The sequence below is a fragment of the Myodes glareolus genome, chromosome 19 (genome assembly GCF_982192425.1).
Source record: "Myodes glareolus chromosome 19, mMyoGla1.1, whole genome shotgun sequence".
In the NCBI taxonomy this organism is placed as follows: Eukaryota; Metazoa; Chordata; class Mammalia; order Rodentia; family Cricetidae; genus Myodes; species Myodes glareolus.
The window spans coordinates 48,009,559-48,026,446 of record NC_142044.1 but is presented as its reverse complement, the minus strand read 5'-3'; the positions used below and the strand labels follow the sequence as shown (position 1 = coordinate 48,026,446).

Genomic DNA, 16,888 nt, shown 5'->3' with positions numbered 1-16,888 from the left:
GTTTGAGCTGGGCTGGCTGGCCAGCAAGCAGCCAGGAGCCTCATGCCTATCCACCAACGCTGGGGTTGCATACCCAGCCATACCCAGCTTTTATGCATTTGAACTCAGGTTCCCTATTTCACAGCACGTGCACTTGGACCCACTAAGCCATGTTCTTGGCCCCTTCAATGTTTTACATGCCACACTGTCTTCTGAAGAGTAGCTTCTCATATTCACTAATATTGCGTGCATAATTTCAAAGTAAATTGGTCATTATACTTAAAGATCCTAGTATACTCCTTGGGCAGACACCTGAGATTCCTGTTTAATTTTTAAAATGTTTATGTATATGAGTGTCTTGTCAGCATGTGTGCACATGTACCATGTGCATGCCTTGTGGTCACAGTGTTCAGAGGAAGCTGGTGCACCCTGGGAACTTGGAGTTCTACACTGTTATAAGCCACCATGTGGGTGCTGGGAACCCAACCCTGGTCTACTGCTAGAGATACAAGTGCTCTTAACCATGGAGCAATCTTTCCAGCCCCTGCACCTGAGGTTCTATATAGCTCTTTAGGTGAATACTTGATATCCTGATACATAGGTCCAAGAATCTAGCAGGTTGCTTTCTTCATACTTACTCAAAACATTGCTTAAATTCAACAATTGGCTCCATCCCCAAATCTGCACTTAGATTTCATTTTGAGTCTTAGAAAATATGGTACCATAAAACCATCAGATAACATGTCACTGTTCATGCCTGACATTGACACATTAGAACTAATGAATTCTCAACAAAATGGGGAAAAACATTATTAGGCTGTCACAGCACTTCTTTTTAAAAGAATGATACTTAGAGGATGAATGACCATGAAGGGATTCACCTACCAGAAAGACGTGACAGCAAACAGGGGGCCTCCAAATACATGAAGCAAAAACTGGCAAAGCCAAAGGGAAAACAGGACCAGTCCACGGGCATGGCTGAAGACTTCAGCACCTTCCTCTTAGGACCCAATAACGTTAGTAGGACAGAAAGTCAGCTTGATTATGGAAGACCAGGGGAACATAATTAATAAGACAAGAAGACTCCATGCGTGGTAGTCCGGTAGCTCAATGGTCTATCTCCATCCAAATTCTTACCCCTAAGGCATGTTGAAATTCTCACCCCTAAGGCAATGGTATAAGGAAATGCGTCCTTCGGGAGGCGTTTAGCTTAAGAGGGTGGATGGGATGGGAAGAGAGCACATAGGGCAGAGCCCTGTGAGTCACTTCCTCTCTCTACCAGGTAAAGACTACGCAAGAAGACCTTTCTGCAACAGGAAGTGCTCATTAGTCACAGAGCTGGAGCCTGGGATCCCAGACTCCCAGCCTGTGAGAAATAAACTCACACTGTTTCTACATGACTCAACTCGTGATAATGCTTTTCATTTTCTGTTATCGTGTGTGTGTGTGTGCACAGGTGCATATGTAGCAGGGTATGTATACAAGTGTTACAGGTGCATGTGTGCACATATGTGTGTACAGGTGCATGTTTGTACATGTATATGTGTGTACATGCCTGGACAGGTGCATATGTGTGTATAGATACATATGTTTGTACATGTGTGTACATGTGTGTACAGGTGCATATATGTGAGGGTGTGCATGGAGAATGACATCAGGAATCATCCTCAGTTGCTTTTCCGCCTCATTCATCGAGGAAGGGGCTCTCAGGGAGTCTGCAGATATGTCTCCTCTTGCCAGCCATTTTGCTCTAGGAATTCCTGTTTCCACAGAGTCTGGAATTACAGGAGGGCTGCAAGACCCTCCCAGCATATCCCCGAGTTCCACAGATCCAAACACTGGTCCCCAGGATCATATAGCATATATTTTAGTGCTGAATTCTCTTGCCGGCCGCAGCTTAGTATAACTTGGCTACAGAACCTCAGCAGGGCCAAGACACCACCCAACAGCAGGTTCCACTTTCATTTACCTCAAGAGCCCGTGAAAATTCACCAAGACATATATCCTGGGCCACTGAGTAGATTTCAGTCATTTAAAACCAAAACCGCGTCAACTGTGTTTGCTGATAACAACAGAATCAGGCTAGAAATTAACAAGAGAAATATGACATAAATATTCCTAAATGTTTGAAAATGAAACTGTGCACCTCAAAACAACTCACAAGTCAAGATGAAGTCTCAAAACAAATTTGGAACATTCAATTCAGAACTAAACGAAAACACAACGTATGGCAATTGCAACAGAATCATGAGAAGCTGCAGGAATATGGCAGAAAGAAACTCCTAGCCCTAAAATACCCAGCAGGGGAAAGAGGAGCAGAGAGAGCTCAAAGCAATAACCTAAGAGTCTTCCTTGGGAAGTCAACAAAATGATAGCAAAGAAAATGCAGAGCAAGAGATGGAAGAAAATAATAAAACAGAAGCAGCAATCAATGAAGTTAAAATTTAAAAAAAAGCCATAAAGAAAATTAATAAAACAAAAAGTTGGATCTTCAGGAAAAGCAATCAAATTGACAAACCCCAGTTAGGCTGATAGACACAAGATGCAGGCCCCCCGTGTTGGGAAATAAAACAGACGAGAAGAAATGGACAAATTCCCAGAAGTTACTGTCATAACTTCACCAATAGTTTGATGACCACAAAATTCAATTTGTGATTTAAAACATCCCAACAAAGAAATACCCCGCTTCAGCTGGTTTTACTGGAGGATTCTACCAAATATCTAAAGAAGAACCCATAAACAATCTTATATAATCTCTTTTTAAAAAAATGAAGTATTCTTGTCTCATTTCTGTTGCTGTGATAAAACACTATGACCAAAAGCAACTTGGGGAAGAAAGATTTACTTGGCTTACACTTCCAGGCCACAGCCCATCACTGAGGCAAGAACTCAAGCAGGAACTTGAAGCAGAAACCACAGAAGAACATTATTTGGTGCTCACGGACCCATGCATAGATAGATTTCTTATGGAGCCTAGGGCCACCTGCCTGGGGAATGGTGCTGCCCTTAGTGGGCTGTGCCCTGCTACTTCAATTACCAATTAAGACGATCCCCTACAGACAGAGCCACAGACCAGCCTGATAAAGATAGGAGGCCAAAACCAAAGATACACGGTTTTCGCTTTCCAGTCCCCTCCCCCAAGTCATCTAAGACATGCCAAGTTCTCAGTTAAGTCTAACCAGGACAAGAAGGAAATGCTTCCCAATGTATTTCCATGAAGCTAGTACCACTCAAAAACCCAGCAAAGCCAGTTAAAAGAAGGAACGCTACAGTTGCATTTTGCTTATGAGTTTCAACATAAAGGTCTTCAGCAAAATATCAGCAAATCAAATCCCAAACTACATAAACAGTTAAAAAAAAAAGCAACCAATATGTCACAGTCATGTGAAATTGATTACAGGTGTGCAGCTTAACACTGGGAAGTGCATGCTGTTATAGCAATGGCTAAAGAAGGGACAGTGGGCAGAATATGACAAGGCCTTAATGAGTTCCGATTAGGGAAGATCAAACCAACTCAATAACGGACATCTATCAAACGAACACTGGTCTACAGAGTGAGTTCCAGGACACCCAGGGCTCCAAGAGAAACCCTGTCTTAAAAAAATCATTTAAAAAAAAGTTACCATGCAGACCTTAGGACCTGAATTTGATCCCCAACACCCCTATATGAGCCAGGCACAACAAAATACACCTGTGGCCCAGTACAGGGCCAAGGTCTGAGACACGTGGGTTCCTGGACCTCAGACCAGGAATCAAGAGAATTAATGAGCTCCAGGTTCAGTGAGAGACTGTCTCACAAAATAATGTAGAAACTCATAAAGGGAGAGACCTGACTGACAGTATCCTCTAGCCTCCAATGCGTGTGCTTACACGAACGCTGTATGCACAAAAAAGAAAGAAAGTGTGCAAAAACATTTCCCTGCCATTTTCCAAAAGAAGATGGCAGGCACAAGGGAAGGTGGAAGGGAAATGCAATCAAGCCCAAGGGGATCTGTCACGCCCACAAGGCCATTATAACAAAGAGGACAGGAAGACAGCTCAGTAGGTAAGAGCACCAGCCATGCAAGCCTGATGACCTGAGTTCGATCCCTGGGGCTCACAGTGAATGAGAAAACAGGTTGCCAGGTGTTGTCTTCTGACCTCCGTATCTGAGTTGTGGCATCTGCATGGCTGCACATATATCATACACAAGCATGCATATTCTTAAAGACACATAGAGAGATGACCATAGCAACCTTATTCACAGTAGCAAAAACTCAGAAACCAAATATATGCCAAACCATAAATAGTTGAATAAAATGCAGTCTGTCCACACAATGGGGTATTTTGTCAATAACTGGAATGGGCGTATGTTCCAGCAGACTTCCTACATGGGAAAGGTGATCACAGAGACCAGGTTGTATATGATTCCAGAAGAGGCCTATAGGATGCAGATTAGTGGCTGTCAAGGGAGGAGCTGGGATGCCTGGAGACAATGCACGGTGATTGCTAACTGTGTAAGTCAGTTCAGCATCTTGGGATGACACACCGTGAACCAGAGTGAATTGCATCTCAACAGAGCCTTTAAAAAAGAAAAGGAGGGGCTGGAGAGATGGCTCAGCAGCTAACAGCAAGTACTACTCTTGCAGTGACCCAGGTTCCTAGCATTCACACTGGGCAGCAGACAATGCCTACAACTCTAGTTATAGAAGATCTGATGCCCTCTTCTGGCCTTCCCAGGCACTGCACACATGTAACACATAAACTCATGTAGGCACATGCACATACACACAAAAATAAACAAATACATCTTTAAAAGAGGGAGCGAGGAAACAGGCACACAAATGTTGAAATCATCTCTACCAATAGTAACCCCAACCTGAAAGCAGCCTAGATAGGTGAATAGCTTTGCACACGGTGGTTTACCCACAAGGCAATGCATAATGGGACTCAGTAACAAACAGCAGGGATCTACTAAGGAACCCCAAAATGCAGATGCCTCTCAAGAAATCACACTGAGTGAAAAAAAGCCATGCCTAAGAGGACACACTGGGTATCAGGCCCACAGTAAGTTCTTACCCAGTGTAATTACCATTTCTCAGTATAGTTACCATTTGTCTCTATAGGCATGTATGTGAACATAGGTGTGTGTGTGTATGTGTGTATGTGTGTGCATGCATGTGCACATATGTGTGCATATGATTGGAGGGTTAGTCATGGCACCATCTCCCAAGTACTAAACTACATGTTTGTTATGGCATATTTGCTACAATAAAGGTGTTCTCCACACACCAGGGCACACTTACTGCTTCCAGCAAATTTTTAACAGAGCCACAATACCTTAGTCTAAGATTCACACTGAACTCTTGGGAGACAATCTAGCTCTCTCCAGCACAGGTCCCTGTTTAGGGTCAGGTTGCCATCTCTCCCTGCATCTGAAACCCGCCCATGACTTTTTCTTGCCAACCGTGTGGAGGGCACTTTCAAGGGGGTACCCTTGGCAGCTCTCCTCTTTTTAAACAGAATGTAGGAACTGTGTAAGTACCTCTACTTCTGGGAGCTGTCTGCACAGCTGAGTCTACACAGATTGAGAACTTCCAGCCCAAGCTATCTTGTGTCCCATTCTCAAGCTGGTTCTTAAATAGCCTCCAGGCCTCTCCGCTTGCGTGCCCTCAGTCTTGTCCCTCTGCCAGCTGGAAGTGTGTACAAGGCTTTCCTGTTTGGAACGAGAGGTCCCCGGAGCTGCATAGCTTCCATTCTTATTCAGCACAACCAATAAAGAAACCTGGAAGCATAATTATTCTGTCCACCTCCAAGTAAGAGAGTAAAGGGCCCCAGTGCCCACCCCCATGACGCCAATTTGAATCTATTCCAGGGATTTAAATGCTTAGCAGGCATGAAGATCAGGCACCTCCTGCAATAACTGATTGAAGGGAAATAAGGACAGATATGATTTAAAGTGGCACGAACACGAAGGGACCAGAAGGCAATCCATTTTTGGAGGGAAATGGAATTTTCTGCTTTAAAGTTCTGAATAAAATTAAGAGTCAGGAAACATAAAAAATAGGCGTGGTGGCATGCACCTGTAATCCCCAACACTTGGAGGTAGAGGTAGGAGGACCCCTGGGCTTGCTGGCCAGACAGCCTAGCAGAATTAGTGAGGTCTAGGCTCTGTGAAAGCAGACATTGACCTGTAGCCTCTGCATGCATGTGCGCACACACCCATGCATACACAAACATATATAACATACACACACACATACACACACTAACAGGAAACCCAGTATGGGTTATTAATGATACCTCAAGGGGACAGATGCGTGTCTGGGGTAGATAATCATGAAATTGTCCAGGGACCAATACAGGAGCATGCTGAACAGCTTCTGCAGATTCTGTGCCGTTAACACTACCAGCAAGAAGGTATAGCTGAGGTTGGGCCTAGCTGTCCACAAGTCTTGACCCCAGCATGCCCCTGTGTGACATTGCTCTTTTATTTATGCACAGAATTACAGCTTGTGCCCTTTGAACTGTCTGCTTTCTCTCCATGCTGTTTGCTTTGAAAGACTGTTTTCTCTTCCATTGGTTTTCATCCGACCCCCCAATCCTCACCCTGCTCGGTAACATCATCTCCTCCCCTCCAAACCCTGGCCACAGGCTTCCATCTACTCCATAACACAAGGGTCACACGCAGTGGGGCTGGGTTCGCGGTACTGGGGGTGAATCCTGGGCATTCTATTCCTGCTGGGGACGCATGACTCCCAGATAGCTGAGCTTGCAGCTGGGAGCCAGAGCTAGGCTTGGTCTCAACAAAGGTTGTGTAGCTGCCTGGACGCTCACTGGGTCTTGGATCTAAGCCAGGGTCTCCTTGACTCCCACGTGGTGCCATACCTTCCCACATAGCCCCTTGTTCATCAGGGCTACACCTGCCAAAGTCCTCTGTAATCGCTCTGAGCCACCTTCAGCTCCGCCTTCAGCCAATGGGGGCCTCTTAGCAGCTGAATCAAAGCACATCCCAGCCTCACTCGGAAGCCCCGTGCCATTCACATGGAGTCCCAACCACAGTGACATGCTCCCACCTCTCTCCTGGGACGTCTCGTCCTCTCCTCTGGGACATTCCAGTTCTACTGCCTTTCTGCTCTTAGCGTGAGCCTGGCTGGCGACCTGAGCTGCCAGAACAATCCCTGATCCAGTCTGCTCAGCAAGTTCTCACCTGAGTTCAACCTCCCCCATCAAACTCCTTTCTCCCCAGGTCAAACAAGGCTATCTCACAATGTTCCAGACCCAGCTGACCCGAGCTAAGCTTGCTCCTCCCACTGCTTCTGTCCTCTTCTCACCTTCCCAGGTCCAAAACTCAGCCACTGTGCCCACGATCCCACGCCCCTTGTACAGTTTGGGGCTTACTGATGTTCCCCTGGGGCACAGAATGATGCCTGACACAGGAACTCAATGCATATTTGAATGCATCTTTTTGTTTTGTTTTGTTTTCCTTTGTAAATCCAGTTCTCTGACCAATTCTCAGAGCTTGCAGACCCATCACTTGCTTTCAGCCCCCACGCTTCACCCCAATTCCTTCAACCTGGAGCATCACTCACACTTTTGAGGACACTCAAATACCTCTCCTCTCAAAAGCCTCCTGAGGGTGCCCTGGGTGGAAGAGCCACTCCTCGACTCACCATTGCTCCATTCTTAGGTCCTGACTGATGACCTCCCTACGACCTGCCCACATGAGCAGGAGCAGCTCATTACACAGAATTCTCACTTTGTCTCCCTCCTCTCACTCCTACACAACACCGTTTCATCAATAGCGATGAAATGAATTTCATACTGGTGCTAACGTCTGAACAATGCTCCCTGCTGTGCTAAGCGGTGAGCCTATGGGAGGGAGAGGGGCCCGCCCAGAGATAACGCCAGTGTTGAAAGGACAGAGCTGATTTCAAGGCAAAGCCTTTCTTAAAGAAAGAGGATGCTGTCACCTAAAGTGATGAGAACACACCGGAACGGAAACAGCTGCTTAATAAAAGCATAGCCCTAGAGTGTGGTGGTGCACACCTTTGAGCCCAGCACTCAGGAGGCAGAGGAAGGCAGATATCTTGAGTTTGAGGCTAGCCTGATCTACATAGCAAGTTCCAGGCTATCCAGGGCTACCTAGGGATGCTCAGTTAAACAAAGAAAGAGAAGCATAACAATACTTTCTGCTGTAGGATTCTCGATAGGTGCAGTATTAGTCAGGTTCTCTAAAGAACATAATTGATAGTCTGAATCTATCAATCCTATCTATCTATCTACCTACCTATTATCTACCTACCTACTATCTATCTACCTACTATCTATCTATCTATCTATCTACCTATCTACCTACCTACCTACCTACTATCTATCTATCTACCTACTATCTATCTATCTACCTACCTACTATATATCTACTACCTACCTACATACCTACCTTAAAGGGGACTTAGAAGAGTGTTTTACAGGTAAGGTCCAAGTAGTCCAACAAGGCTGTCTTCAGAAAGGTCAAGAATTCGGTTGTTGTTCAGCCCACAAGACTGGGTGTCTCAGCAGTACCAATATGGTGCTGGAGTCCCAGGGATTTCCTAGAGAGCTTAGTCTTCACTCTGGCTGACAAGTTCAATCATCCTGTTACTAAGGTATTTTTTTTGCAATTATTAGAACCTGTTTCTTCATGCTTAAGGTGCCCCAGACCACTGAAAACATCAACAGCCAGTTGTCTAGGATCCACACTACTCAACTAAGCATGCATATGGTTGGTGTTTAATGTCAGTATCCCAGTGTGTCATACAGGACTTTCCTTATGGGAAATGACTTCTTTATGAAACCAGGTAGTCCCTTTCCATGAATATGGTATACCCGTCTATTTACTTGGTCTATGATGTGGTTTGCTTTTCTGTTGCTGTTATAAACATCACACTCAAAAGCAACTTGGGAAAGAAAAGGGTTTATTTCATCTTTGCCAGGTCACACCGTTCATCACGAGGGAAGTCAGGGCAGGGACTGGAGCAGAAGAATGGAGGAATGCAGCCTGCTGGGTCACTCTCTGGCTTGCTCGGCTGGTTTTCCTATATACAGACCCACCTGCCCAGGGATGGTGCTTCCTGCAGTGGGCTGGACCCTTCCACATCAATCATTAACCAAGACAATCTCTCAGACATGACCACAGTCCAACTTGATCAAGACAAATTGCTCAATTAAGTTCCTCTCTTCCCGAGTGACTTTGGGTTGTGCCAAGTTTTGAGTAAAAACTAACCAGGACAAAACATACTTAACAACAATAACATCAATAATAACATCCAATAATAACATCAAGTTTCTTAGCGGAGGTTTCGGATGCTTTTCTCAAATTTATTCCTAGGTGTATGATAGATGCAATTAGTTTTTAATCCATTATTACAATATGTTTTAAGGTTTATAGAAAATTTGAGCAAAATATGTTTTCCATACAATGTTTCAGTTCTCACCAGTTCCTATTACTAAGGCCTTGCACTGGGGAGACAGATTTGTTAGCTCACTGATGAGCTGACATTGCACACTACTAACTGAAGGCCCTAGTTACCACTGGCGATCCCTCTCTTCATATTTTGTGAGATGGCATCAGCATTGAGGTATAACACAGAGCAGTCTCACTGTCCCCAAAGTGTCCCGTCTGTGTTCCCTGTCTCACTTGTTCCTCCCTCTCTTAGGCCTCTCTGTTCTTGTTACGGGGTCCATAATCTTGACTTTCCCATCATGCCTTGCCATTGCGATCAAACTGCACACCACCAGTTCAGGGATACAACATGTTCACCCATGCTGTCTAATGTTGTAGTTCAATGGATGGCACCAGACACAGTGCTGTCTGAAGGGACTGTCCTTGTTCACTGCCACCGGCAATGTATGAGATTCCCTTCCACAGCCCCACACACACTTGGCCAGAATGCCTAGTGCCACCTGATCCAGTAGGAGAGTTATGGTCCAATTCTACTTGGTGAGAGCTGGTACTGCCCACTTGCTTTTCCCAACAGGCTAAGGATGCGAGACATCTCCTATGTGCTCTCTCTCTCCATCCACTTAAGAACATGCCCTTTGCTCATGAGTTAGTCAACTCCCCATTTAAAACTGCACTTTCCTCTTACTGGGTTATGAGAGCTCTTTCTATTTTCAGGAATAACTTTTTTCTCATAAACGCTTTATAATTTTTTCTCCAAGTCTGTGGCTTTACTTTTCATTTTAAGTGTCTTTTGATAAGCAAAAGTTGAAAATATTTTCCCAGCATGTATGACTTTTATTTTTCTTGTCCTATTACATTGTCTAATGCTGATATCACAATGCTGCAGACAACTACATAATAAGTCTGTGGCTAATTTTATAGAGCTTCAAGTGTTCACTGTTAGATGCCAGGGACTTCACAGATCCTTTCTTGGATTAAGAGTCTCTCTGCAATTTTCTCTTTGGAATTTTGTTCAATGCTTTAACTGTATTACAATTTTTCCCTCATCCAACCAATATTATGAATTATACTGATCTTTCTCTTTCATTCCATCAGTTCTGTGAAATTCATAGATCATTTTTACTTGATTTTTTTCAAATATTTTCCAAATATTTAACCAGTCAACTTCCATTCTTATTGGCTTCCTAACATGTGGTTAAAACATATTGTACTTCTGCATACTACTACATTTAATTTGATAATATTTGTATATGATTTTTACTTCCTTACTCTACTTTCTTTTTAAAAAATATATGTTTATTTTTATTTTTTGTGTCTGGGCATTTTGCCTATATGTATGTCTGTGCACCATATGCATGCAGTACTGACACAGGCCAGAAGGAGGCATCGGATCATCCAGAACTGGAGTTAATGGCAGTAGTGAGCCACCATGTGGGTATTGGGGACAGAACCAGAATCTTTTGAAAAAACAACCAGTGCTTAAAACCACTGATTCATCTCTCCAGCCCCACTCCTCTTTCTTTTAAAAACCTGGTAATTGGGAGGGTGAATAGGAGCAATTTTTTTCTGTGCCACATAAACCATCCAACTCACTTTGATGTTTGGACTTGCTACCGATACACTATCCTTTGCACTAACCCCCTTGCCACTTTCCTGTTGTTTGATGTGCATGTGCATATGTGTGCATGCATGTGTAGATGTATGTTTTTGTACATGTGTAGGTCCATTTGTGTGCATGCGTTTGTGTGCGTTTTTGCATATGTGAGCATATACCTGGAAGCCCAAGGTCGCTTTTCAGAATCTTCTCAATTGCTCCTCCACCTCATTCATTGAAGGGTCTCTCTATCTCACCCAACGCTCACCAACATAGTCTCAATAGCTGGCTCACTCTCCACTTTCTGAAACACACTAGGCACCTATGTGGGTTCAGGGACCAGTGCTCCAGCCCTTGTGTTTGCAGGGCAAGTACTTTAACCACTGGGGTTTCCTCAGCCGCTACCCTGTGCTCTTCTGCGGTCACGAATGGCCCTGTGAATCCCTGTAATGTGTGGGAGTTGCTTCTTCAAGCTTCTCATTACCGCCGCTTTCTCTGTGCGAGAAGGCGACCTAGCGCATCTTCAGTAGCGGCTGGCTGTTCTCCCGCTGTTCCTTCCAAGGTCCACCCAGGCACCACACTGGCTTCCTCTCTTCTCATGTACTTGTGGCACATGCTCTCCCTGGGACAGCACCACTATCACTTATTATCATATCTTAGATAGTGTGCAAAGTACTGGGCTTATTACCACGTGTCACCCTTATATAATTATACTCGGCGTATTGTCTAACCATGCTCCCCACTTGCTCGCCTCCCACCCCAAATGCTTCTTCCTCTGTTTCAAGTCATGTATGTCTTTAAATCCTGACTGCTCATGTGAGGGGAACCCTGGCCTTTCTAGCCCTCCCATTCATTTCTCTTGTCCTCGCCACTTCCTTTCAACCCCATCCTCTCCTTCGAAGTCCCTCCTAACTTCCCTGTCGTGCATACACACGTGTTTTTAAGTCTAGGCCCCTCATAAGAGAAACATGCAGCATCTGCCTTCCCGAGCCTCTGTCATTTACACGGCAATTTTTAGTTCCATACATTTTCCAAGAAATGGCAGATTCTACTCCTCTTTGTGACTAGATACAACTCCTTTGCCGGTACGCCCTGTATTTCTTTATCCACTCATCCACTGATAGGCCGCAAGGATGATTCTTATCTTGGCTGCTGTAAACAGGGCCAAAATAAACATGGCTGTCCAAGTGTCTCTGAGAAATATTGCCCGAGGATCCTTCCCGTGTATAGATGGACCATGTGGTAGCTGTTTTTAGCTTTGGAGACATCTCCACACTAGTTCCCTCAATGACTGTACCTGTCTACCTTTCCCCCAACAGTGGGCAACTTGCTCTTTCCTCACAGACTTGCCAGCACGTGTGGTCTGTTTCCTTCCCAAAGCCGCTCTGACTAGGAAGAGACGGGGAGACTTAGTTCCATACATTTTCCAAGAAATGGCAGATTCTACTCCTCTTTGTGACTAGATACAACTCCTTTGCCGGTACGCCAAATTTACATTTCCTTGAAGGCTGAGGATGATGAACAGGTTTTATATATTTATGGCCAGTTCCTCTTTCACTTTTCCACTTTTATAAAGCATCGGGCGTGTTTATCACTGGGACATGAGAAGACCAAGCAGCTGAAGGTTTGCTGTTTGTACATGGTCTCAAGGAAAGGGACCCAGATCCAATCACAGGGTGACTTTGAAACTAGGCAGGGGTCATGAGCATGGCCACACTATCTCTCTTTCCTCTCTTCAGGAGCCAGGAGCTGTGACTCCCCCAAAGAACCCCCTCCCTGCCTCTGTGTGTGAAGTGCCTTCTCCACTCATTCATACCCTGAGCAAACAGGGTGCTTGCTTCCCCTCACACCAGACTTATGCAGGGAAGGGGCATCAACTTTAACCCCCTCGTCCCTGTCCTGTGCAAGGCCACTGTGGCCAGCACTTCATCAGCTTCTAACCGACAGCTCCCCCTGCCAGGTCCACATTTAAGGATGAACAACCGAAAGGTCACAATGATCCACACCTCCCTGAGTGAGGGTCGGCTGCCAACACACTGTGGGCTTGAAGGCAGGAGCCATGAGTGACCATGGAATGATGGCTCCAGAGCTGTCTGTGTCCTGAGCCCAGGCTTTGCAGCTTGTTCTCTCCCATGCCAAAGGGTTCTACAGTAAGCCTGGGAGGTTTTGCGATCAGTTGATCTGTGCTCCTCACAGAATTTTCTATTTCAACTCACCATACCTCAGAGATGGAGGTTATCTGCAAATGAGTCACCAACGATAAAGGCAAAGTGAGCTCACCGTGGTGTAGGTAAGGCCTAAGGCAAAGTGACAGACATCATCAAAAAAGGGGGAGCCTGGGTCTGGGGTGATGTGGGATGTCCTTCTGTGTTGCTTTTATTGGCTAATGAATAAAGCTGCTTTGGCCAATGGCTTATCAGAATAAAGCCAGGCAGGAAATCTGAACAGAGATGTTGAGAGAGAGTAGGCGGAGTCAGGGAGATGTCATGTAGCTGCCAAAGGAGAAGGACCCGGAATCTTTCCAGTAAGCCACAGCCTCATGGCAATATACCGATTACTAGAAATGGATTTAATTCAAGATGTAAGCACTAGCTAGAACTATGCCTGAGTCATTGGCCAAGCAGTGATGTAATTAATACAGTTTCTGTGTGACTATTTGGGTCTGGGCGGCTGGGAACAAATGAGCGATCTCCGCTTACACTGGGAAGATAGTTCAGCAGGCAGGCAGGCTAGCTGTACATGCCTCATGACTCAAAGTGCAATCCTCAGAACCTACATGAAAAGCTGCATGCAGTGGACATGCCAGCCCTCCCTGTGGTGAAGGAGGTAGAGACAAGAGACTCTGGATGGCTTTCAGACCAGCTAGTTTGCAGCTAGTTTGAGTGCACAGAGGCACTCACAAGGGAGACGCTGTCTCTGCAAAGGGTAAGACCCCGTCTGCACAAAGTGAAAGGCCAGAACGGGTTCCCAAAAAGTCGCCCTCTGACCTCACACACATGAATGTGCACACACATGAACATGCACACACGCTAAATAAAATTAAAGCGGAAATGTGACCATAGGCAGACATGAGAGAAGATGCTTTGTGAAGCGAAAGCAGTCACCGCAGGGCCACACTGGCGGGCTATGGAACACAAGGGCTGTAGCCATCAGAGACACTAGAAAGACAAGGGTGGTTCTGCCCAGAACCTTCACAGGCATGCAGCTCTGCCGGCTGATACAGACTTCTGCCTCTAAAACCATGAGAAATGACTATCCCTAGAGTCCACAGGGTGTGACACTTAGTTCCAGCTCTCTAGAGGAGACTCTGATGGTGGGTCATCCTGAAACCTAGGGTGGGAGCAAGGGGCCCACCTAAGCTCTCATGGTGGAGAACTCTGACTTCTGCTGGCTGGAGTCAGAGATGCTGCAGAAGGGTTGGGTGAGGTGAAGGCAGAGGGGAGCCAGGAACAGGTGACGTGAGAGAGAAAACAAAGTGACTGGGGTTGGTGTCAACGACAACAGAAAGGCCACTAAGAATGATATCTAGAAACAGTTAACAAACCCTAGCTGGCATCTAGCAAGAAAACAGGGATCTAATGGTGTTTCTCAAACCTCACAGAACTACAGACAGAGGACAGATAGATTTCATTGTATATAAATGACATACAGAAATCTTTCCTTCCTTCCTTTCTTCCTTCCTTCCTTCTTTCCTTCCTTCCTTCCTTCCTTCCTTCCTTCCTTCCTTCCTTCCTTCCTTCCTTCCTTCCTTCTTTCTTTGAGACAGGGTTTCTCTGTGTAACAATCCTGGCTGTCCTGGAAACTTGCTCTGTAGACTAGGCTGGCCTTGAACTCACAGAGATCTGCCTGCCTCTGCCCCCCAGGACATACAGTAATTTAAACAGCCTGGCTGTAAAAGAAAAACTAACCCCCTGAAACCCATCTCACTACCTGGGTTCCCATGCACAAGTGAGGGCAGCCAGGGTACCCTGCCCAGAAGCAGCAAGGGCCAGCGCTGCTCTCACGTAACCTAGTGGGCTCATGACCCCCAGATGTCCTCCCCATCCTTCAAACCCACCAGGCAAATCAAGGAGTAGCTTGGGCTCGCTCTCATTTTAGATTCTTCTAGCAAACAGACCTGATGAGCTTATATTTGTCTAGGGAACAATTTACCTCATGCAGGCCAATTGAGCTGAATGGCGAGGGGCCCACTGCACCCCGCAGTCTGCTCTGACCCTCCCAGGCTCCATCTCAGGAAGCCATTGACCTGCTGGCCAGGGGAAGATGGTCACTGCCCTGAGGCTGCCGGACCCATCCGCGACAGGAAGGGGACGGGCAGGCGTGGTGATTAAATGGGCAATGCTTCCTGAATATCGGTCATTAAATTCCTGATTAGAGTTAATAATCACCTAAGATTAGATCCCGTTGGCCGATGTGGGTCAAGAAGAGTTTAACTCACACTTAAAGCCTCAAGATCTCATTGAGAAGAGCAGAAAGGGTTCTGCAGATTTATGAATTTTAGTGAGTCTTAACTTTTCCTTCAACTTCTTTCCTTTAGCAAAGGGAAATTCCAAATTCTTAGAACAAACATGCTCTGCGATGCACGTAGGAGCCACTGTTAAGCTCTGTGCATGCGCCCTTGGAGGACCACAGGACCCTCTAGGCAGGGTCCTTCCACACCACAGGCCATGCTTCATTCCCCACTCCTTGTAACCCGGAGAGGGACAGCAATGGAAGGGAAAGGTGGTCCCTGCGGTTTCCCGCTGCTTGCTCTGCACTCAGGACCAAGTCTGGCATCCGCTGCGATGCAATAAATATCTGTTGAATAAGCGAACGAACCTAGGAACAAGCGACTGGTGGATGCCAAGAGAAGGCGGAGTGAGCAGAAGCAGAGATCCAAATTGCCTCTGGGTCTGTGATGGGCAAAAGTCTTGGATCCAGAGCTGGGGAGAAGGCTCTGGCAGTAAAGTGCCTGCCACACAGGAATGAGGACTGGAACTTGAATGCCCAGCTCTGAAAACACATAAAATCCAGGCACAGAGACAGGTGTGTGCAGTCGAGCACTGGAGGGGAAGAGGCACTGGTCAGTCAGCCTCGCCAAAGCAATAAACCCTGGGTTCAGAGACAGACTTGGTCTCAAAAAGTAAGGTAGAGAGGGCTAGAGAGATGGCTGAGCAGAGTGTTTTTAAAGTATCTCCTGGCACCCACATTAGGCAGCTTGCAATTGCCCATAACTCTAGGTCCAGGGAATTTAGTGCCTCTGGCCTCTGGCTATACCTACACATGGATGGTGCGTGAGTGTGCATGTACATATGCACACACAGACACACACACACACCACACACACCTACAACACACATTTAAAATCAAAATAAATCCTTGTAAAGAAAAGAAGTAAGGTGACAAGCAATAGTAGAAGATACTAGGAGTTGATCTCTGGCTTCCGTATGCATGCACACACATGTGCATACACACAAACACACCACACACACACACACACACACACACACACACACACACACGTCTTGGGGAGAGTCAAGAAGACTTCACAAAGGAAGCGGCATTGAAAGCAACCTTGAAGAACTCTCAGACAGAGAATGCACCTGCTCCTACCAAGCTGGGATTGGGGTGAGAGCAAGGAGCACTAGGCTTCTTGCAGCTGTTGGGTCTCAAGGAAAGTCACTTTCGTCAAATCATATGCGAACAGACATAACACAGACACGTGTGCTTTGACAGGAAGGCATCCAGAATTCTGTTGGTACCCATGTCAGAAAGCTCCAACCAAGGGAGGCTCAGGGAGAAAGCTAAGAAGGAAGTGTTCAGCTGAGAACTGAAGGGAAGAGGCTACGGGTCGAGAGAAGACCTAGGTCAGGAGAAGGGTGCATGCCGTCTTCATCTGTGGAAGAAGTAAA

General features: G+C 46.0%; 1 protein-coding gene across 6 annotated transcripts in view; it reads right to left on the bottom strand.

The window, feature by feature from the left end:
• Ppara (peroxisome proliferator activated receptor alpha) overlaps positions 1-16,888 on the bottom strand; it is a 70,600-nt gene that overhangs the window by 45,103 nt on the left and 8,609 nt on the right. The window contains exon 1 of one of the 6 annotated variants that reach the window (XM_048444929.3): positions 7,035-7,141. The exons of 4 other annotated variants lie outside the window; for them this stretch is intronic. Coding sequence is in view for 1 of the 2 variants with exons in the window: in XM_087899148.1 (XP_087755274.1) it covers positions 6,847-6,969 (123 nt within the window). In the remaining variant the exon portion in view is untranslated. Of the gene's footprint in view, positions 1-6,846; positions 6,980-7,034; positions 7,142-16,888 lie in introns of those variants that run through there. One more of the 6 variants, XM_087899148.1, reaches the window with a different exon arrangement.